Source organism: Chaetodon trifascialis, chromosome 11 (genome assembly GCF_039877785.1).
Source record: "Chaetodon trifascialis isolate fChaTrf1 chromosome 11, fChaTrf1.hap1, whole genome shotgun sequence".
In the NCBI taxonomy this organism is placed as follows: Eukaryota; Metazoa; Chordata; class Actinopteri; order Chaetodontiformes; family Chaetodontidae; genus Chaetodon; species Chaetodon trifascialis.
Window position 1 is genome coordinate 15,420,222 of NC_092066.1, and position 19,623 is coordinate 15,439,844.

Sequence of the window (19,623 nt, forward strand, 5' to 3'; positions counted from 1 at the left end):
CAAACAGTATTTATTTGTATTTTGTCTTATTTTTCTGGAGCTATAGTTGTGACGTCGTAAATGTGCGCGGTTTTGTAGAAAGCCCATATAAACCAGCTTTCTGCTGCCTGAACAATTGGTTATTTCTGAAACCAGATAATTAATTTATTTTAATAAAGGTTGGTGTTTTAGGCCGACATTAATGTTCCTTTACTTAATCAAATATTTTACAAATACTCAATATACTTTTAACTGCGAGGACAGCAGCAGTTTTCGTTGTTACCTCTTATTTACGCGACAGAGTGCGCTTCGGACCCCATAGGAACAGAAAATTCGTGATGGGTTCGAAGTCACGACGTCGGTCCCGCTCTAGGTCCAGAAGTCGGAGCTATGATCGGCGAAACAGGTCCAAAGTCAGCAGGTCTCGATCCCCGGAAGAAAGGAGAGGCCGCAGTCGGTCTGCGGACAAGAAAAGAGCTGCCCGTGGACGGGGACGGTCTCGCAGCAGAGACTCCAGCCACGGCTCTCCTGGCCGACGTCGGCCTCAACACAGGCAACGGTCAGGATCCAGGAGCGGTTCGGAGAGCGACAGGAGGCGAGGACCACAGCGGTCCAGGACCAGATCGAGGGGTCGGTCATCAAGGTAAATGTCTCTGCTTTCTGGTACTACTTGGTTGGTATGGCTGCTGGGACGCTTGACAAGTTTTACGGCTCGATTCGGCCTGTAATAGCTATGGTGGCCACATGACGAGTTGATGAATTTAGAACCCGTGTTCATATGTGAACTTAACAGTACATATGGAAAGTAAAATAAACCTGTCCATGTGCTCCACTGTATTCTTGGTGCCTTGAATATTTTGTGAAACAACATGTACATAATTACACTTCCACAACTCAAGCACTTCGACAGGCATACCACCCCATCGTGCAGTTGAGCTCAATTCAATGTCCTCAGTCCTATAAAACAATTAATAAACCACTTGAAATGTATAAAATAGTAGCATTACATAGCCTGTCGATGCAGTTCACTGACATTCACGGTCATTCTTGCTGGAGAGTAAATAATAAATGTATTCCTTTGGTTGCCCATCCAGGAGCAAAAACGTAGTAAAGCCCTTTTTTTTTGTCTCAGCTCTGATTCAGATGATCCCAAAGTGAGGAGGAGGAGAAAGGAAACAGAGAATCGCAGGGGAACGTCTCGAGAGGGTAGAAGGGGAAGGTCCCAGCACAGCTCTGACTCCCGTGATGGAAGCAGTGACAGAGAAAGGAGGAGACAGAGAAGTCCTGACAGGGGGAGTCCAGTCAGAGACAGACAGAGGAGGGAGCGAGACAGAGAGAGGTGGAAGAGCAACAGCAGAGACAGGGAAAGAAAATCAGACAGAGACAAAAGCCGAGAGCAGAGGAAGAGGAGTGAAGACAGGGAGGAAGGGAGGAGTGCGAGAGGCAGAGAGGGGGCTGTCAGAGACAGGGGGAGGCAACGCTCCAGTTCACCGGAGTCATCTGAAAGCTCAGGCTCCGAACATTTGAGCCGTGCAGCCAAAGAAAAGGAGGACAAGAAAAACCAGAGGGAGATGATGAAAGCTCTGGAAACGCCAGAGGAGAAGAGGGCCAGAAGACTGGCAAAGAAGGAAGCAAAGGAGAAGAAAAGGAGAGAAAAGATGGGCTGGAGTGAGGAGTACATGGGATACACCAACGCAGACAATCCCTTTGGTGACAACAACTTATTAGGCACATTCAAATGGCAGAAGGTGAGTTGAAGAGCAGTTTCCTGAGTTTCTATTATCAAATCAATTCAAAATGTGCAAATTTCTGATTAGTTTTTGTCATAATCTGGCTTTGAGTATTGAAAGTCATCCAAGATTCTTGTTTTGTGTGTTTTTTCAGGCGTTGGATAAGAAAGGCATCGGCCATCTCGGAGAAAAAGAGCTTAAAGAGCGGAATAAATGTATTCAGGAGGAGAACCGCAGAGAGCTGCAGAAGGTATGAGCTGTGGGGACATTTTGATTTGTTGGCACTGGCAGTATAATTGTCCAGAGTTATGAGTAGCAGCCCTTCCATTAATCATACTGACTTTTGTGTGTAAAGGTAAAACAGCTGCGTCTGGAGAGGGAGCGGGAAAAGGCCATGAGAGAGACGGAGCTGGAGATGCTGCAGAGGGAGAAGGAGGCAGAGCATTTTAAGACCTGGGCTGAACAGGAAGACAACTTCCATCTGCATCAGGCCAAACTGAGGTGAGTGTGCATCAACAGTTACTGCATGTCCCCCCGGTCAGCCTCCTCTAATCATGTCACAGAGGATTTCTGTTGTGGTATTGTAATTGTAAGTTAAGTTCCAGGCTGTTAGAACTGTTCTTTAATATATATCTGCACTGTCTGACAATATTGTGTGTGCTGTGTTTCCAGGTCTAAGATTAGAATCCGCGATGGTCGTGCGAAGCCTATTGACCTACTGGCAAAGTACATCAGTGCAGAAGACGACGATCTTGCTGTGGAGATGCACGAGCCTTATACTTTCCTCAACGGGCTGACAGTCACCGACATGGATGACCTGCTGGAGGATATTAAGGTGTGGTTATGTTCAAGTGTAAAAGCTGGATGACTAGTTTAGAATAGCTGCAGTCACACAGGATGTAGTCAGGGAGTAACCAGTAAGAACTTAAAAACAGTGCAGCTTTTTTTATAGTCTTGTAAAATATCTTGGAAATATGAACTCGCACACAGTAAAACATGCCATTTTAAAATGAACAAACTGATTGTGAGTCGTGTTGGCTCACTTAGCTAGCAATTGGACCACTTGCTGAAATGTGAGTGAGTATGTTTGGTGATCACCTCGCTGAAAGATGACAGTCTGAATCACCTCTTATCCTTCAAATGAAGTCCATCCATGGATTGTTCACTGCGTGAGTATTGTTGTGCTGGTAGGTGTACATGGAGTTGGAGCAAGGGAAGAACGTGGACTTCTGGAGAGACATGACGACCATCACCGAGGACGAGATCAGCAAACTGAGAAAACTGGAGGCCTCTGGGAAAGGACCAGGTACATCATTTTCCTCTTACAGCATCACTAGATGTTGCTAGGTATGCATATACTCTATTTATTTCCCTGATAACAAGAACAAATCATACAAATAAATGTGACAATGTGACATTTGTAGTCTGACATTAATTATGACTATATATCATCAGTTAAATACTGCAATTAGTCAAAAACACAAATTGTATTTGGTACCTACTCAAATGAGCACCTGTGGGTCCCAGAGTCTCAATACATTGAACTGTTATCAGCATCACTGAAGCAGTTCTGTACTCAGTTTCTCTTTGCGTCCTGCTTTGTTTTTACACATGAAGTCACATAATTCATCTCGTACGTGTGTGTGTGTCTGTCATTCTATATGTTCAATTGGAAGCTCTGCTCAATCACATTCTCCTTTTGATCTTCAGTGCAATCTTTTTGATTGGCAGGTGATCGTCGTGAGGGCATCAACACAGCTGTGAGCACAGATGTACAGATGGTGTTTAAAGGAAAGACCTACAGCCAGTTGCAGGCACTGCACCTGAACATCGAGTCGAAGATTCGGGCTGGAGGGTCCAATCTCGATATCGGTTACTGGGAGAGTCTGCTGCAGCAAGTCAGAGTCTACATGGCCAGAGCAAGGTACAAAAGTGGGAATCCTTATTGTGCTTCTGTGGCTCGTGATTTATCTGGATAGACGGTGGAAATGTGTGTGTAAAACTGATTTCATGTCTCAGGTTGAGAGAGCGCCATCAGGATGTGCTGCGTCAGAAGCTGTTCAAGCTGAAACAGGAACAAGGAGTGGAGAGTGAACCTTTGTTCCCCATCATCAAAGAGGAGCCGGAGAGTGACGACGATGAGTAAGTTACCTGAGAAACCACAAACATCCTGAAACCGTGGGACGAGGTGGTTCCATCAGTTACTGCATATGTTTTCAGGCACGCTGACCTGGGGTTCAAATTTCACTTCACACTATGTTTATTCTCACTTCTGTGTTTCTTTTGAGGATTTGTGTATTATAACTGCAAAAATATGTAAAATACCTGCAATATATGGACTTGTCTTTTAGAGAAAACTTAAAACCCAAATGTTTTTGTCACATCAGGGAGAGAGCAGAAGAGCAAACAAGGGAGACGATATCAGAAGAGCCTGGCCAGTCTTCAGCCTCCTCCACAAAACACAAGAGCAGAGACACAGAAGAGGACGCGGAGGAGGAGGCAGGTCCATCAACACTCACAGCAGATGACCAAGATGAGGATGGAGGAGAGAAGGGTGACAAGAAGGATGACGAGGAGAAAGGCGAGGTGGTGGAGGCCGTGTTGACGGAGGAGGATTTGATCCAGCAAAGCCAGGCTGAGTACGACTCCGGTCGCTACAGTCCCACGCTGCTCACGTCCTCTGAGCTGCCGCTGGACTCGCACACGATCACGCCGGAAGAGGACACACACAGGCTGCAGTTAGCACGCAGACAGCTACAAGTTACTGGTATGAGATTATTAAAACACACACACACACACACACACACACACACACACAGAGCTTTGATATCAGTTACAAATAATGTGTAAAAGTAGCACATTCTGTCTCATCTTGATGAAACCAATCGTTGATGTAAAAAAATGTGTTGATTTATAAGTGACGCATATTTCTCCTCGAAACTCACTGTTGCTTCTTTGACTTCTGTATCAGGTGATGCCAACGAGAGCGCAGAGGACGCCTTCGTACGGCGTGCCAGAGAGGGCATGGGCAACGATGAGGCCCAGTTCAGTGTGGAGTTTCCTGTCACGGGGAAAATGTACCTCTGGGCGGACAAATACCGTCCCAGGAAACCCCGCTTCTTCAACAGGGTCCACACGGGCTTCGAGTGGAACAAATACAACCAGACACATTATGACTTCGACAACCCTCCCCCCAAGATCGTCCAGGGTTACAAGTTCAACATCTTTTACCCGGACCTGATCGACAAGCGTTCCACCCCACAGTACTTCCTAGAGCCCAGTCCTGACAACAAGGACTTTGGCATTTTAAGGTTCCATGCGGGCCCTCCGTACGAGGACATTGCCTTTAAGATTGTAAACAGAGAGTGGGAGTACTCGCACCGACACGGCTTCCGCTGTCAGTTTGCCAATGGCATCTTCCAGCTGTGGTTCCACTTCAAGAGGTACCGCTACAGGAGATAGAGGCCACATACCAAGATGTACCAAGAGCCCAGTCACTGGGTTCATGGTATATTATATAGGCTGTGCAGTCAGTGTGCTTTGATGCATTGTTTTTAGCTGCTCTCCAGACCAAAAAGCAGTTTGTTAAAGCTTCAAATCACTCTACTTCTGTCTGAAAAAGTCAACTGTAATGTAGTCTGAAAATTACACATTAAAGGTTTTTTTTTCCACTTTTTACTATTTGCAAGCTGCTACTGGTCGATGCTTTTCTGAACCCCAGTTTAAAACCTGTTACTTTAGAATTACAGAGTTTAACACAACAGTTGAACATCTGAAACTTGGTTCATCTACAGAAAAAAAAAAACAGCTGTCATCCCCAAAGACGATCATACAATGATGAGTGCAGGCACATTAAGTTTCACATCTGTTCTTTACATTCTTTGCAAGTCCAGTCTTGCAGAAAAGTAGTGAACCCTGTTGACAACATTGAATACACCAGAACACAACGAGCAGGTAGAAAAGGTTTAATACAATAAAAGCTAGGAGTTAAAAGTAAAATGGCTCGATTTCGGTTATTGTACATTCCCTGTGAAAATCATACCCATCTTTGCAAGATAATTCAATCTAAAATGGGCTTTACACCCATTCGTAGGAAACTGAAATCTACTTTTTAAATGTACACACAATTGTACTATAACAGAAATGTGAAGCAGGAAGTCAAGTGTGTCTCATACTTGTACAAAAAACCCTTTTATAAAATCTTTTGGTGTGTTAAACTGTGCTTGTCTCTCCAAGCAAAGTTTCAGCAACTTGCTGTAAATTTCCCATAAACTGAGATTTCAGCTCCTATTACAGCTGAACTGATGAGTCCATTCTGCCTTGAATCACATGGTTTGGGCCATTCCCAAACTCCAGTGGCAGTGAATCCGCTCGTCATTTTCAAATTTCTGACTCGTCATCAATAAACTGCAGAGATGGAAGATTAACTTTCGGGGCATTGTCCTCCTCTGCAGCACTGAGCCCCGCCTCCTCTACGGTGTGGTTGTTATTACTGGTACCGTTGTCTCTTCCTGACACCAGGGGCTTGTCCTCTGCTGGTGCAGGCCTCGGTGCCTCTTGGTGGGTTGCACTGGAGTTCAGCCCCCTGTGGTCCTGGGACTGTTCTCTATTCTTCTTTCTGCAGTTCCAAGGCAGGGGTAGGTGGCCTTTGTAAAAGTTCCAGGCCAAAAGGGCAAGAAGACAAATGACAAGGAGGACAATTACAGCCTGCAGTCCGGCCACAGAGGGGCCATCTCTCTGAGCCTGGGGAAGAATCTGATTCCCAGTGCCAGAGCCTGCTGGGGCCATGCTAACCTGGTACTCGGCCACTGTGGTGGTGTACTCGCCAGCTTTGGAGCGCTCCACAGACAGGCAGCGGTACTGACCAGTGTCCGAGTCTGAGGCATTGAGGATAAGCAGTCCATCTCTGAGAAGCTGAAGGCGAGTCGCAGGGGTCAGAGGGCTGCCGTCCCGCTCCCAGGTGGTTTTTGCCAGGCTGGAAGGCAAAGGGCAGCGGAGCTTCAGGTTTCCTCCGGGCCAGATGGACTGATTCAGAGGCTTAACTGGAGCTGAAAATAAAACAGAGGTCCCTTTGAACAACCCACAATCACCCTCAATTCTAGTTCTTTGAAGTTTAAAACTGAGAATGTTTTTTCTTCTGAATGACAAAAAATAAATATGCACTGATCAAACTTAAGGTTCTCTAAGTGACAGTTTGCAGTAACTCACCAGCATCCGGGCAAAGAGAGGCATCGCCTTCTTTCACACTTTGGATTAGCTCCCTAAAGCACAAGATACAATAATTGAAGTTTGGATAGAACAGATATCAACATGGTTTGCTCTACATGTTGAGACAGCTGCCTACCTTTGTGAACTAGAGAGGAGAACACATTTCCCAACAACTTTATCCCAGCCACAGTATGGGTCTCTGGATAGCACACAGTCCATACAGGATGAAGACCTCTCACAGGAGGCCAGTGGTATCTGTGCTGCTCCGTAGTCTGAGCCTGCATAGAGCTGACCCTGTACCCCACGGGTCCATCACACACAAACACACAGCAATGACAGTGACAGATACACAATGAACTAATGTGGTCTCTTTCAATACCACAGCAAAAACAATAAAAAAGGTGGCAGGTACACAAAATAAGATGATTCTTATTTTGATTAATCTAAGATAGAGTTTAAACTTACCGTGACATTAGAGAACTTCAGAATCTTGATTGGCTCCGGAGGCTCGAACAGTTGTATTTCCTCTATGATGAACATCTCTCCACCGTAGTTCACTGCTTTCAGCATTGTGCCTTCCTCTTTTCATATAAAAACATAAAAATGTAGTATATTTACGTGCTGACACATACGTCTTAATGCTTACCACCGATGTTGTCATGTTAGCAAAAGCAGTGCAGTACAATATAAACAGGAAGTGGCAGAGTGCTGCACTGATGCAATCCCGAACACACACACCTGTGGCAACGAACATCACATGGTACTTCTCGCCATCTGCGGCTTGCACTTGGTTAACTATGATGCGTGTGAATGTAGCTCCCCTTCGCACCAGTAGAGGCTTCTCTCCTATTGGCTGGATAGCCTGGTCCATGAGGGGCCTATCTTTGATAAATTGAAGGGTCCGGTCTGGGAGGTCCAGAGTCTGAGTTATGCCCTCTTTACGAGCCTCGTTGTCTATACACTGGCGGGGGAAGAGGGGAAGGAGAGAGAAAAGAGAGAACAACAGAGTCAGAAGACAAAAGGAATCGGCTTCCTGCTGGGCCACTCGTTAACGAGTTGCCTTTTGAGTTTTGTCTTTGTTTGCAACACACGCACACACGCGTTGAATAGTGGGCAGACTCACAGCTCCGGGCCGAGGGACAGGGACATCTCCGCTATACATCACCCACTTAACAAAAGAGGTTTCTACGGGGACCGGGCTCTTGTACTTCCCCTCTGCAAACACTCTGCTGATGTCAGATACGCGGTACACACACACCGCAGACAGGTCCGATGTGTCCCTGAAACACACACACGCAGAAAATGTGAGCCAAGTAGTGTGGCCAAAGTCCATTAAAGAGAAAGCAGACCCTCCTCCCTCTAACACAAACACATTTGTTCATTCAAACGTACGACTGTGGTGTGAAGACAGCGAAGAACAAACACTCCTTCCAGTGCCGCTGGGGGTCACACCAGCGGTAAGTGTCCTGTATAATGTACGGCAGCTGAGACTCGAGCACCGGACAGTCCATTCTGGCCTTCAGGAAGGATGTCCATTTCTTCTGCAAGGTCCTCTGACCTCCAACGTCCCCCTGTGGGCACAGAAATACACTTTAACACCACACTGACATGTGGAAAAACATGAAGACAAACGGGATGCACAATCAGGCAGCGGAAAGGACTGAATGAGCACAACTAAGGAAGTTCTGCTTTTGTGTTATAGTCGTTTTGGGAAATGGAGCCACAACACATAAGTACATGCATGATAAACTCTTTCACCTTGCAGACACGGGCCACACGGGAAACCACCAGTTTGTTGTAGCAGTCACACTCCACAGCTGTCTCGCTGAAGAACAGGTAAACCTTGTCATCATCTCCCACCTCGCTAATATTACTCTCAGGCATCTGAGCCATGGAAACAAAGTTGGGCTCTGGCATAGAGAGAAGAAACATGAATTTTTGACCAAAAATACCACCTTGCAATTGTATTCCTCCACCAATCTGCAAGTCTGGAGAGTTGAATCATTTCATCCTTGAGCACAAGTCAATGTTTGTGTCAAATTTGAAGAAATTCCTGAGATACCACTTCATGAAAATTGGATGTCTTTAACTACAAACATCCCAAAAACACAATACCTCCGGCCATGTTGCCAATGCGGAGGCATAAACACACGTTACACACTATCAAAGCTCACCATGAAGCCAGGAGCTCTTGAACTCAGTGCGTATGGAGGTAGGAGAGCTGCGCATCAGGACCGGTTCAGAGCCCAGGAAGTTCATTGAAGTGGCTGAGTACAGGTTGTCTTCTGGCAAGACACAGCAGCACAGAGATGCACATGAAAACGTTCTGCTCTGTTAACCGATGCTCCTCTGTTTCTTATTTGTTATGTAGTTGCTACTAACCTAACATGATGGAGGCATATCTCTGGAAAGGATCAAATGGACATTTCCCTTTGCCATCCTCTGCTTTATTCTCAAGAGTCAGCTTTCCATCTGCATAGGACTGCACAGACAAGCACATTTAAATCCTAGTTATTTTACAAACACTGATTTTGACATAACAAACTACATTGTATCAATTCATACAGTGTGGTGTATGGACTGAAACGAGCGAGCAGAGTGGCTCTGAGTTTGTCTCACCATGTAATCACACTCAGGATCAAAAGCGTTGGTTCCACACACATACATCCTGTTATCCTTTGTCTTATGCAGGATCCTGATATAGTTCTTGCAGTCCATCTGTAAATGCATTTTAAAAAGCAATGACCACATCTGCTCAATATGCAATACATTTTAGAAACCAGACGCTGAAGGGACCCACCTCAGGATCTTTTCCTTTGTTCCTACACTCATCTTTTTGTTGTTGTGTCACTTCCCACTTAACCTAAGGAAGTGAAATACAATTTTCGTCATATGGTTTTGAAATGTTTTTTTCTTGTAGAAATGGAGAAAAACCACACTCTTGCCACGCCTTTATTTAACAGACAGTGTAGACAGAGACAGGAAACATAGAGCCAGGGACATTGTGTAATATGAGGTATTTGTCTTGACCATTCAGCTTTTGGGGTACCCGAAACAACACTTCTAAGCATTTACACACAAAGCAGTTGTTAGGAAGGTATTAGTGTATAGAAGCAGATAAAATGTCCTTGCAGTTGAAATCAGCAAATAACTTAAAGTAAAGCTGGTCTAACTCCACAACAGTGAGCTCATAAACAAGTGCTGCCTGTAAGGCTCGATCCAGGGCGGAGAACCTGGCATCCTACACAAGCTTGCTCTTAAAGTTTTCTTAGCCCTGGGCCAAGAAAGCTCTGATAAGAAACTTTTAAAGTAAACTAACAGTTAATGGGTGTTGCTCAACAGTGGGATTGGCATTAACAACAAGTGTTTTCTTACTGAGGCAAGTTTTTTGGAGATGTCGTTGAGGTCAAGAGCATACACTGCCTCCCTGGCACCCAGCACTAGCAGGTCCAGATCTTCTCTCAGCAGCATGGTGGAGTAGTTGAATACTCCCTCTTCATGAAACATGTGACCGTTGTCCCCTAGAGATGGAATATTTCTGATTATTTGAGCAACCGCTGGTGATTAAACTCTGTTTCCCAATGAGTGGGGAAGCCAACATGGGTTGACACATTGTAAGGCAAGGTTATGCGAGACAGATAGCAACACTCACTCTGATAGGGCACAGATCTGCGGGGGACACAATCCAGCGGTGAGTCTTCCTGCAGCGTCAAGGCCAGCGGCAGCAGCCAAAAGACACTGAGGGCCAACAGTGGACGCATGGCTCTTTTGTTCAGGCTCAGGGAATTTAAGCTTTATTGTTTCCGAAAGTCAGTCATACAAGGGGAAAGACAGCAAGTGGCATCTATGACGCGATGAGGTCTGCGCTGACTGAAGGGCACTGGCCCCTTTACTGGCCCCGCTCAGCAGGCTGTCCATGGTGAGATGGATGGTGCACACCAAAGAAACAAAGCCGAGGAGAGCTGAAAGAAACAAGGTTGTATGGATATCACAATCAATTCACCGGATGTGAGACCTGACAGAAAAGACGCTTCAAATATGTATATCAAAACACCAAACAACAAAAAGTAAAAAATGAGAGTAAGGAGAAAAAAATTAAGATGTGCATTTAAAACAAAGTGAGAGAAACAAAGCAGAAGAGTGAAGGGGTGGCCAGAAAGGGCCAGAGTGAGCTAAAGTCAGCGCGGCAGTAATTCTGTCAGTGCCATAGTGATGTTAATGCAGGGCTGTGAAAGGCATTCAGCAGGGTGCAGGGACATCAACTTCAGCTGTCTTACAGCACCAAACACACAGCGCACAATGAGAGATTCGCAGAGAGTGCCAACGGCTGGTGCAGATGAAAGAGGAGCTCCTGCACCAACTTTGTTGCGAAAGCTGTTTCACACACAGTGACAGGAAACACAGAGGTTTGACCGACCATTTCCTCCTCACCCAGTTCAGTCTACGAACAGGGACAAGTAGCCTTGTCTTGCTTCTCTTTTAATTGACTTGCTGTCATAACAACAGCGCAGCATTTCTGTGATTTTATCTAGAGCAGCAACAATTAATCAGTTGTCAACTGTTAAACTAACTGCCAACTTTAATGTCAATTTTAATAATTAAGGAGTTTAAGCAGTTTTAGAAGAAAAAAAATATGATTTCAGCTTCTTAAATATTAATATTTTCTAGTTGTTGTTTTTTTTACCCCTCTATGACAGAAAACTGAATATCTTAGGGTTGTGGGCAAAACAAGACATTTTAGAACGTGATCTTGGGTTCAGTCGAGACAACTAACGGAGAAAATAGTTGCTGGTTAGTTGATGGTTAGTTGCGGCCCTGATTTCATCCAGCAGTGTTACTACAACCTGTACAGTGGGTGTGTACTGTGTTGGGTGCCTCTTTCCCCAGCAGAGGTGTGTTTTACTGATGCGCTGCGGCATGTCAGAGAATGCAGCCCTGATAACATGTTTCACATATTTGTCCCCGGGGCCACAGCGCGAGAGCACGCGCGCACGCACGCACGCAAACACACATACCGCACCTTAGTTTCCATACTTATGCGCCAAATGTCCATTAGCAAGAACAAGTGTGTGTACGTTTATCTTGAAGCAGTACAGTTAAGCGAGCAAATCAGTTATTGAGTTAATAAAGCAGCTTGGGGCCACTTAAGAGTAAGCTAGTGATTGAACTTAATTTAGAGTATAATTTGTTATTTTAACTTATTTCTACTACATGTAAGTAAGTTCAAACTTCCTGGACAAACGTACTGGCAAAGGGCACAAACTGGAGCAGGTTAACCGTCAACACTGCTGTCAAAAGTTAATCACTTACCTGCTCAGCGACACGCCCAAGACTGTGGACGCTTCCATTAAAATACTCCAAACACCTGTCGAAGCGTTATTTCTGAACCTCTTCTACATTAACTAACCGGCTGGTAGTAAAGCTAACTCGTAGTATTTACAAACGGTTGAGAAGTGCAGGGAACCCCTCGCGCCCAACTTGCGCGGAGATGAGAAACTCGGGCTCGCGCTCGCTTACAAAGTCCTTTAAAGCAGCTGCGACATCGCCGCAGGTTCGCTTGAGAGACCGCGGGAAAAAAGGGACTTCTCCTGAGGCACAGCAGCCCGTTTTCTGCCTGTCCCAGTCCTCTCAAAGCCACAGCGGTCATCCGTTATTGTAGAGGAGCTCCCAGCGTTCACATCCCGCGGCGACACGGACCTGAATGGCTGCTGCTGCTCCGGCAGGTTTTTTTTTTTTTTTTTTTGCTTGCTACCACCTTCAAACTGCCGTCGAGAAGCCGGAAGGCGCTGATCTGTGATCTGATTGAGGTTTTGTTGTTCTGATTTACTCTTATCTGTGGGATTGAGAGCACAGCTGATTCAAGATGGACGAGGCGAAAAATAAAAGCAGCTGGAGAGAGTTTGTGGGACGGCAGGTTGTTTTTTTTCCTCTAACTTGAGCAGCATGTTCAAACAGGAGTGATGGGCTAACGTTACCTAGTGGTGTGTTGTGGGAGTTGTCTGTTCTGCATGGTGTCAGTTGAAAGGATGTTTTGATTGTTCTCGTATCACTTATAATAATAACGTTTAACCTGCACAGAAATATAACGTACTTTATATTTTACAACGAATGATACTAATATTAATCATGAAATATATGGATATGTTGGGTCATACTTTATAGAGGTTGTATGTGGTTGATATAACAAAATATGCAATCCACGGGTGCTTGTTATTTTTAGCACAGGTTTATGGTACAGTGCAGCCAAAAAACAAACAAACAAACAAACAAAAAAAGGCCAGCAGATAAAATCAAAATTCAACACCTCGATGGCAGAATATCAGCAAAAACCTGATATGAGCTTCACAAAATTATTTATTAGCATAAAACAGTATTGGATTCAAATGGATTGAACATGTGTTCACCTGTGTCCTTCTCTTATACTTATGCAGGCCTCATCAAACATATCTTGGGTCTAATGTGTGGACATCAAGTCCTTCCAGCTCACATTCTTGATTTTTTTTGGTTTGTTTTTTATTGATATTGTTTTCAAATTTTAAATTTCAAAAATCAAAAATAGACAAAAGGAAAAATAAAAGAAAAATACACAAACAACAGAAAGGCGGGTTAGCTGTTGCAATAAGAAATACATGTTGCAGTTTTCCAGATTAACAAACAAAAGAGAAATGTGTGGGACTGATATTTCAAACTGGGTTCAAGTTTCCAATAAACTGCAACAAACAGTTGGACTCTTGCCAACCATGACACCTTTTCTCTCTTCCTCTATTTTTCTGTGGCACACATCACTATGAAGACTTGATGGCGGGTCATCTTAAGCAACAGGTCAGATTATTCTAGTCTATCTGTCCTCCTTCAGTTTCCTGAATCACCAATCAATGACTGGGTCTTCACTACCTGACACTTGGGAAACAAACAAACAAAACACAAGCTATCAATTCACAACAAGGACAAATCACATCCATGCAAAACAATTTAATGCCCTTGATATCTAACAAACACTATTCTGTGACAGTGATCAAGTAGACACAACACATTGTGTACAGTACAAACATACAAGAAACTTTGGAAGAAGACACTTGATCACAGTTTGCCACTAGCACTCAGGTACTTCAAATCTGCAAGGAGTGGCCGATTGACAGATTTGTCACTAAATGAGATTCCCATGTGAAATCACTCATTGTTGAAACACCTTGACATCTGTAATAAATGATAATTTTGTCATGAAAGGTAGAGAGGTAGGGCGTGGTGTGATACTGTTAAAAATCCAGAAGTCTTTGCCAGGTTCAGTCTGCAACATAAAAGGGACAGTCTATGCCAAGTGTTTAGTACTTGAGTCCACACCCACAGACTGCTTCGAGTGCTGCCAAGGCTTCTGTCCCTTTACTTGGCAGCCGTTCCACTAGTGGGCGACCTCACATACAGTGAGTACAGTAGATAGATTTTCTTGAACAGAAATCAGCTGGAGTTTCCAGGCAGGTCTGAACACTGGTGAGTCATAGCACCAACACGTACACAGTAGCAGAGGATAAGGAAACACTTTAAAATAAGCACCAACGGTACAATCAAAGTTGAGTCATAAAAGAGCCACAGCAGTGTCACTGAATCAACAGTACATTAATGGTGGCTTATCAATCACAAATGGCACTCGAGAGCAGCAGGCATAGATTGTGCACTTTTCAGTTTCAGCTGATTTTTTTTTTTTCCAGTCATGTTACATGTAATGAAGAGAATTGCTGAGCTGGAAGTTGATCAGAGCTGATCAGGTGTCTCAGGTCAGAATGTGTCGCTCTGCTGTTGATCTTGGTAGTCTGTGGTTTGTTTGCTCTAAGTGTCCAGTGTTGCAGCTCTCAGGGGCTCAGACAGGAAAACATCAGGCTCAGTTGGTGGTCCAGCATGACTCGGCGCTGCTCTGATAGATGGTAGCTGCCAGTCATATGGATTCAATGTTTTTGTGTACTTTAGTCTGAAGGACTGGCATTATTCTTTTTGCTGAGAGTCACTTTGTAAACAGCTGGACAAAGCACGAATGGACTATTACCCCCACACAGCCGGCAGCAATTTATGAGGTTTTACAAACATAATCCAGTGTGTTAACCAGCCAGTCTTGCTCTTACAGAGCTAATCAGAGTCCATTTAATAATCTAAGTCCAATAGCCATGTAGCAAAGACCAAAAGAATGAAAGGAGCATTTTGCATCCCCCTACAAGAGAGTGGTGGTGTTTGTAGTCCCTCGTCTTCCATGTAGAAGGCACAGGATGAATACATAGCTGCGGCCAGAAGGGGTTTGGCACTGAAGAGTGAGTATGCTGTGGCAAGTCCTGCCCTCAGGAGGAGGTCACTCCTGACTGGCTCGTCTCTTCTCCAGCTTCATTTTGAGCTCCTCGTTGAGTGCTGTGGGAAGACAGAGGAAACATACTGGGTCTATCCAAATATCTACACATGAGGTCTGGAGCACTTTAAGTGCATGTTCACATGCCACATAGCAGGCATCCCGTGTTGGAAAAACACACTGTCTACTTAACCCACCGCTCGATGCCCACTTCAGAGGCCAGTGTATCCCACAATTCACCACGGTCTACAGCGCCAGACCAGTCCAGTTATTGGGGATAATGCACCTATGGTTTCGGGACATTAATCAGTAGATATGAAGAAGCGTAAGTGATGTGCTTATTAATAAAGAGTGTCCCAGAGAACTCTTCACACATGCTCAATGGGCACTTGGGCGCTGTGGCAATTACTGGAAATAATGTTACACAAGAAGACACTTGGCTACTCACAAATACTACACATGTGGGTATTTGGACGGACCCATTGAGTTGAAACAGAACAGGTAATAAATCAGGGCTGACTGCAGCAGGTGAGATCTGCAGTGTACTCACTCTGTGTGAGAGGTGAAGGGGAGAGGATGAGTCGTCTCATTGGGTTGGTGGGTGAGGCCGGCACTGGTGAGGTCAGGATACGGCGGTCAGGGGCAGGGGACCTGGACAGGGGGCTGCTGGGCCAACGATCTGCACCAGAACGAAAGCAGTGATCATTAGCGCTGTCTGGCTGCGGCTGTCTGCGTGTGGTTGGTGTGGCCGAGACAAACCTTGTTTTGGAGGCAGGGCGGGAGCCCTTGGCAGGGGGCTGGAGGGGGCAGTGTGGAGGATCCTTTCTCCATTCTCATCATTGGCGGACACGTATGCTGATGACACAAAGAGAAATTAGCCTCATTGCAGGGAGACACATAGGAAGATAAAACAGGAGTCTTGTGACAGTATGTGTGTGCTGCATGATGGCCTCACTGATGTTCTCTTCATAAGGCTCCTCCAGCAGGAAAGGCTGCAGAGTCCCTGCTGTCTTCTCTACCAGAGCGTCGATGACCTCGTGAAGGTCAGCACAGGGAATCTGGAAGAAGAAGCCTGCTGTATTATGTGCCCAAAGCTGCAAACGGGTTTGTTAATGGCCTTTACATACAGGCTGAGACACTGTTGATTGCTAATTATTATATTATGAATATTTGACTTCCCACTTAACAAATTTGTTCAATATTTTCAAATATTTAACCACATGACCACGATGCATCCATCCAATATGCCCACTTTTGTATCAGCGTCAATACTATTAAGCAGATCTGGGATCTATCATGATGTGACTGATCCATATTAAAAATAGTCTTTTAAATAATGGTATAAAATCCTGTTTTTGCAATCTGTTACAGCAAACTGTGGACTCACGTTATCTACATTTCATTGATTCTGACACAAGCAGTGTGGCACACAGATACTATATCTGCTGAAAGACAGCAGTGCTATCAGTACGTTATCAGCAGATACCATGAATTAAAGCATCCTGTTTTTCCTGTAAAACACAGTCATGATAGAGTCACATTAGAAACTGTGAATAATATAAGTCAATCATAATAAGACTTGATCTGTGTATTATACACTTACAGGATTTTCTACATCAATAACATATCCACCTTGGTCCCTCTGAGTCACACGGTAATGTCTGAACACTGACCTACAGCGAAAGAGAGGAACAGAAAGCTTGTGAGTGTTTCCAGTGAATGTTGCGTCTCCACTGTGAGATTTGCAGCTGTGGTGTGCAGATGTGCAGCAGGTTGAGGTTTACCCGTTGAGGTCTTGTCGAGTAGTGACAGCCAGTGAGCATCCATCTCTGCCTGGACGGAGCAACATGTTGCCGCAGTCTGGGTGTCTCTCTAGAAGGACTTCAGCCTCTGTTCGCGACACCGGGCGAAAACACCTGCATGCCACACACAAATAACAGTAATGTAATTCTGCACACACAATAAAAATGCTGCTGTGCATCCTCTCCACACAGCAACGAGGAGAACTCACGGTGGGATCTCCCCCACTAAAGGCACAGAGAGGGGCGAGGGAGGAGCGCGTGTGGGAGTGCGAGTTCTCCGCCTTGACCTCTCTTTGTCCACCACCTCCTTCAGCATCTGTAGCTGGCCAGGCAGCAACGTGAGACAGGACGGGACATTCAGCTGTGATCGAGACACAGGACAGAATATTTTATAAGACAGAGCAAGAGACAGACGCAAATTAGTAGAGGGATGCAGGAGTGCAAAAGATGAATATTTACATCTATAACAGAGTAGAGGAACCCTTTCCACAGCTCCCTTGATTCCAAGTTTGGTGCCTAGAAAAAAACAACGGCACTTTCACACCATGTAAAAAGTGTTCACTTTAATTAATTAAAGTGAACACTTAATTAAGGGGCATTACTGTGAGTTTGGTCTCTCCATCTTTCATGCGCAGTATGAGTCTGGCTGCCTCCAGGTTTCTGTCCCGGCTGCAGTCGTCCTTCAGGGACACAAACCCACCGAGGTCCAGCTTCTCCACATACTGTGACACACACAAACATGTTTCAACAGACTATAATGCAAAAAAAAAACAAAAAAACCCCCAAACATACACGGTGTGGAACTTACATGAGCATCCTTGGCATTATTGAAGAAATACAAAGAATTCCCACACAGGCAGGTCCACAGTCGCCTGGATGCCTGTCACACAGACATAACCAAACATGTAAAATAAGGGGATGCACTGCTGTGGCAACAACACTGCTGTTTTTCCACATCTGTGTAATGGATATTTCCCTTTTGATCACTCCCCCATTTCCTGTCCCAAGAGATGGATAGGGGTGAGCCACAGCTGCTGTCAATCTGTGGCCATGGATCAGTGCAATGCCCTGCACCTGAGCCAGGCTCACATTACATGTCTATATCGCATTGAAATGAGGCTAATGAGAGAGGGTGGGTCTGGGGGGGGGGAGGGTATCCCATTCTTTGTCACCTTATATATAGATAAAAAAAATAACCTGCTAAATAATTATTGAGGGATATTGTCAGTTCCACTGTATGCAACTTTGTATTTGAGATGTACTTTAGGGATCAGGCTGTCAGAACAAATCTATCAGAGTTGACTGAGCATTTCTGAGTTGGCGTTGAGTTCTGAGCCATGAAAAGGCTTGACAGACATGCTGTATGTGACAGATACCTGGATACAGCCGCAAACCCTTCATGTCATGACTTAATGACATGCAATGCTGTGACAGCCATGAGATTTCCACGATTTAAACATCGCGATTCGCTCATAAATTGCTGCATTCTTGCCCGGTCACATTCTTGCAAAAGCAGACTAGACAGCAGCACAAACCCGCGATCCTTTATGCGAAACAATCCGCACCAGCACCAGAGTGCAGTCTCGCCTCGCCCATTCGAACACAATAAGTTGACAGCTCGCTGGGAATGGGAGATGAGCCGGTGCGCGGTGCATACACATCCACACTGACCACCGCTACCCACAGCATGCATCGAAAACATGGCACTTGATCTGCACCGGGAGAACCTACCTTTTCTTTCGGTCCTCGCTTCTCCAAGTATCCTTCGTAGTAGCAGGGCGGGAGCTGCGCCCGGGGTCCCCCTGGCCCGGAGCGCTGCCTGACGGGTGCAGCCGCCATGAGTGTCGCTGGCTGGGCACCGACCGAGGACAAAGGGGCGCTGGGTAATTCGGGGAGTGACACGCCTTCCCCGATGAGATAGTGCCGTAGCAATAATCCAACAGCTGGCTGGTGTAGCCTGCCGTGTCTGGGGATCATGCAGACGGATGGTTGTGCGGATTCAAAATTGAATAGTTGGGGGATAAATGTCCAAAATATAGAGATGATACTTGGGCAAAAATGAGCAACAGCGCAAACATCAATACGTGGATTAAAATAATAATCAAGTGTAATTACAGGGAAAAAGAGATAAAAGATGATCCCTAAACCTCTGGTATTTTGTGTGTCTGTGTTATCATTAAAGAAAAATAAAACAAACAAAACAAAAAACAATTCAGTTGCAGGTCTGCAATAGTCTGTAAGGACACGCTGGGAACCACATTACTTAGTATTTATTTGAAGAAGCAAACAAACGGCATCCATTCCCCTTTACATAGTAACAAAAATATAGCTACAATACACAGAAGATTACATTTAGTAGAGGTAATCCATATATCCCTAAAGATAATCCAGGATAATCCCACCTTTAGTCTCCCCACAGTGTCACAGTTACAAAATAAGGCATTGTGGAAGACAGAAACTGTAATGAAGACACATGCAAAGCGGTTACATTTTAACACAGAAACATATGTTAACATTGGGCATAATAAAATAAAACTTTAACGACTGATAATACTTCATTAATATTGCAAAGTGG

The 19,623-nt window shown here is 45.0% G+C and overlaps 3 protein-coding genes across 3 annotated transcripts; 1 reads left to right on the plus strand and 2 right to left on the minus strand.

The window, feature by feature from the left end:
- The first annotated feature begins 291 nt into the window (after positions 1-291).
- Positions 292-5,698, plus strand: cactin. The gene is made up of 10 exons (XM_070973907.1): positions 292-622; positions 1,112-1,727; positions 1,864-1,959; positions 2,065-2,210; positions 2,382-2,544; positions 2,901-3,015; positions 3,441-3,633; positions 3,729-3,851; positions 4,097-4,476; positions 4,681-5,698. Exons 1-10 carry the CDS (start codon positions 318-320, stop codon positions 5,169-5,171), a joined length of 2,628 nt encoding a protein of 875 aa, XP_070830008.1. The 5' UTR covers positions 292-317; the 3' UTR covers positions 5,172-5,698.
- Positions 5,660-12,529, minus strand: sema4e (semaphorin 4e). Its single transcript, XM_070973909.1, has 15 exons — positions 12,228-12,529; positions 10,570-10,879; positions 10,293-10,438; positions 9,718-9,780; positions 9,537-9,635; positions 9,300-9,399; positions 9,092-9,202; positions 8,676-8,827; positions 8,310-8,488; positions 8,041-8,197; positions 7,656-7,878; positions 7,383-7,498; positions 7,054-7,211; positions 6,918-6,970; positions 5,660-6,757 (listed from the first exon to the last, which is right to left on the minus strand). Exons 2-15 carry the CDS (start codon positions 10,676-10,678, stop codon positions 6,090-6,092), a joined length of 2,334 nt encoding a protein of 777 aa, XP_070830010.1. The 5' UTR covers positions 10,679-10,879; positions 12,228-12,529; the 3' UTR covers positions 5,660-6,089.
- Positions 12,530-13,253: 724 nt separating this feature from the next.
- On the minus strand, positions 13,254-18,975 carry stap2a (signal transducing adaptor family member 2a). The gene is made up of 11 exons (XM_070974485.1): positions 18,780-18,975; positions 17,857-17,928; positions 17,651-17,770; positions 17,508-17,564; positions 17,258-17,409; positions 17,031-17,162; positions 16,850-16,919; positions 16,202-16,304; positions 16,006-16,101; positions 15,797-15,925; positions 13,254-15,308 (listed from the first exon to the last, which is right to left on the minus strand). Exons 1-11 carry the CDS (start codon positions 18,885-18,887, stop codon positions 15,253-15,255), a joined length of 1,095 nt encoding a protein of 364 aa, XP_070830586.1. The 5' UTR covers positions 18,888-18,975; the 3' UTR covers positions 13,254-15,252.
- Positions 18,976-19,623: the final 648 nt, after the last annotated feature.

What these genes read in the sequence shown, in the direction of transcription:
- cactin (XM_070973907.1), top strand. Translation starts at nt 318, where the DNA reads ATGGGTTCGAAGTCACGACGTCGGTCCCGCTCTAGGTCCAGAAGTCGG. An exon ending in GTCTACATGGCCAGAGCAAG is followed by an intron (nt 3,634 to 3,728) that starts GTACAAAAGTGG and finishes TTCATGTCTCAG; the next exon opens with GTTGAGAGAGCGCCATCAGG. An exon ending in CAGACAGCTACAAGTTACTG is followed by an intron (nt 4,477 to 4,680) that starts GTATGAGATTAT and finishes CTTCTGTATCAG; the next exon opens with GTGATGCCAACGAGAGCGCA.
- sema4e (XM_070973909.1), bottom strand. Translation starts at nt 10,678, where the DNA reads ATGCGTCCACTGTTGGCCCTCAGTGTCTTTTGGCTGCTGCCGCTGGCC. An exon ending in ATCCTGAGTGTGATTACATG is followed by an intron (nt 9,400 to 9,536) that starts GTGAGACAAACT and finishes TTGTCTGTGCAG; the next exon opens with TCCTATGCAGATGGAAAGCT. An exon ending in CAAGAGCTCCTGGCTTCATG is followed by an intron (nt 8,828 to 9,091) that starts GTGAGCTTTGAT and finishes TCTCTATGCCAG; the next exon opens with AGCCCAACTTTGTTTCCATG.
- stap2a (XM_070974485.1), bottom strand. Translation starts at nt 18,887, where the DNA reads ATGGCGGCTGCACCCGTCAGGCAGCGCTCCGGGCCAGGGGGACCCCGG. An exon ending in TTAGTGGGGGAGATCCCACC is followed by an intron (nt 17,163 to 17,257) that starts GTGAGTTCTCCT and finishes TGTGGCATGCAG; the next exon opens with GTGTTTTCGCCCGGTGTCGC. An exon ending in ACTCGACAAGACCTCAACGG is followed by an intron (nt 16,920 to 17,030) that starts GTAAACCTCAAC and finishes CTTTCGCTGTAG; the next exon opens with GTCAGTGTTCAGACATTACC.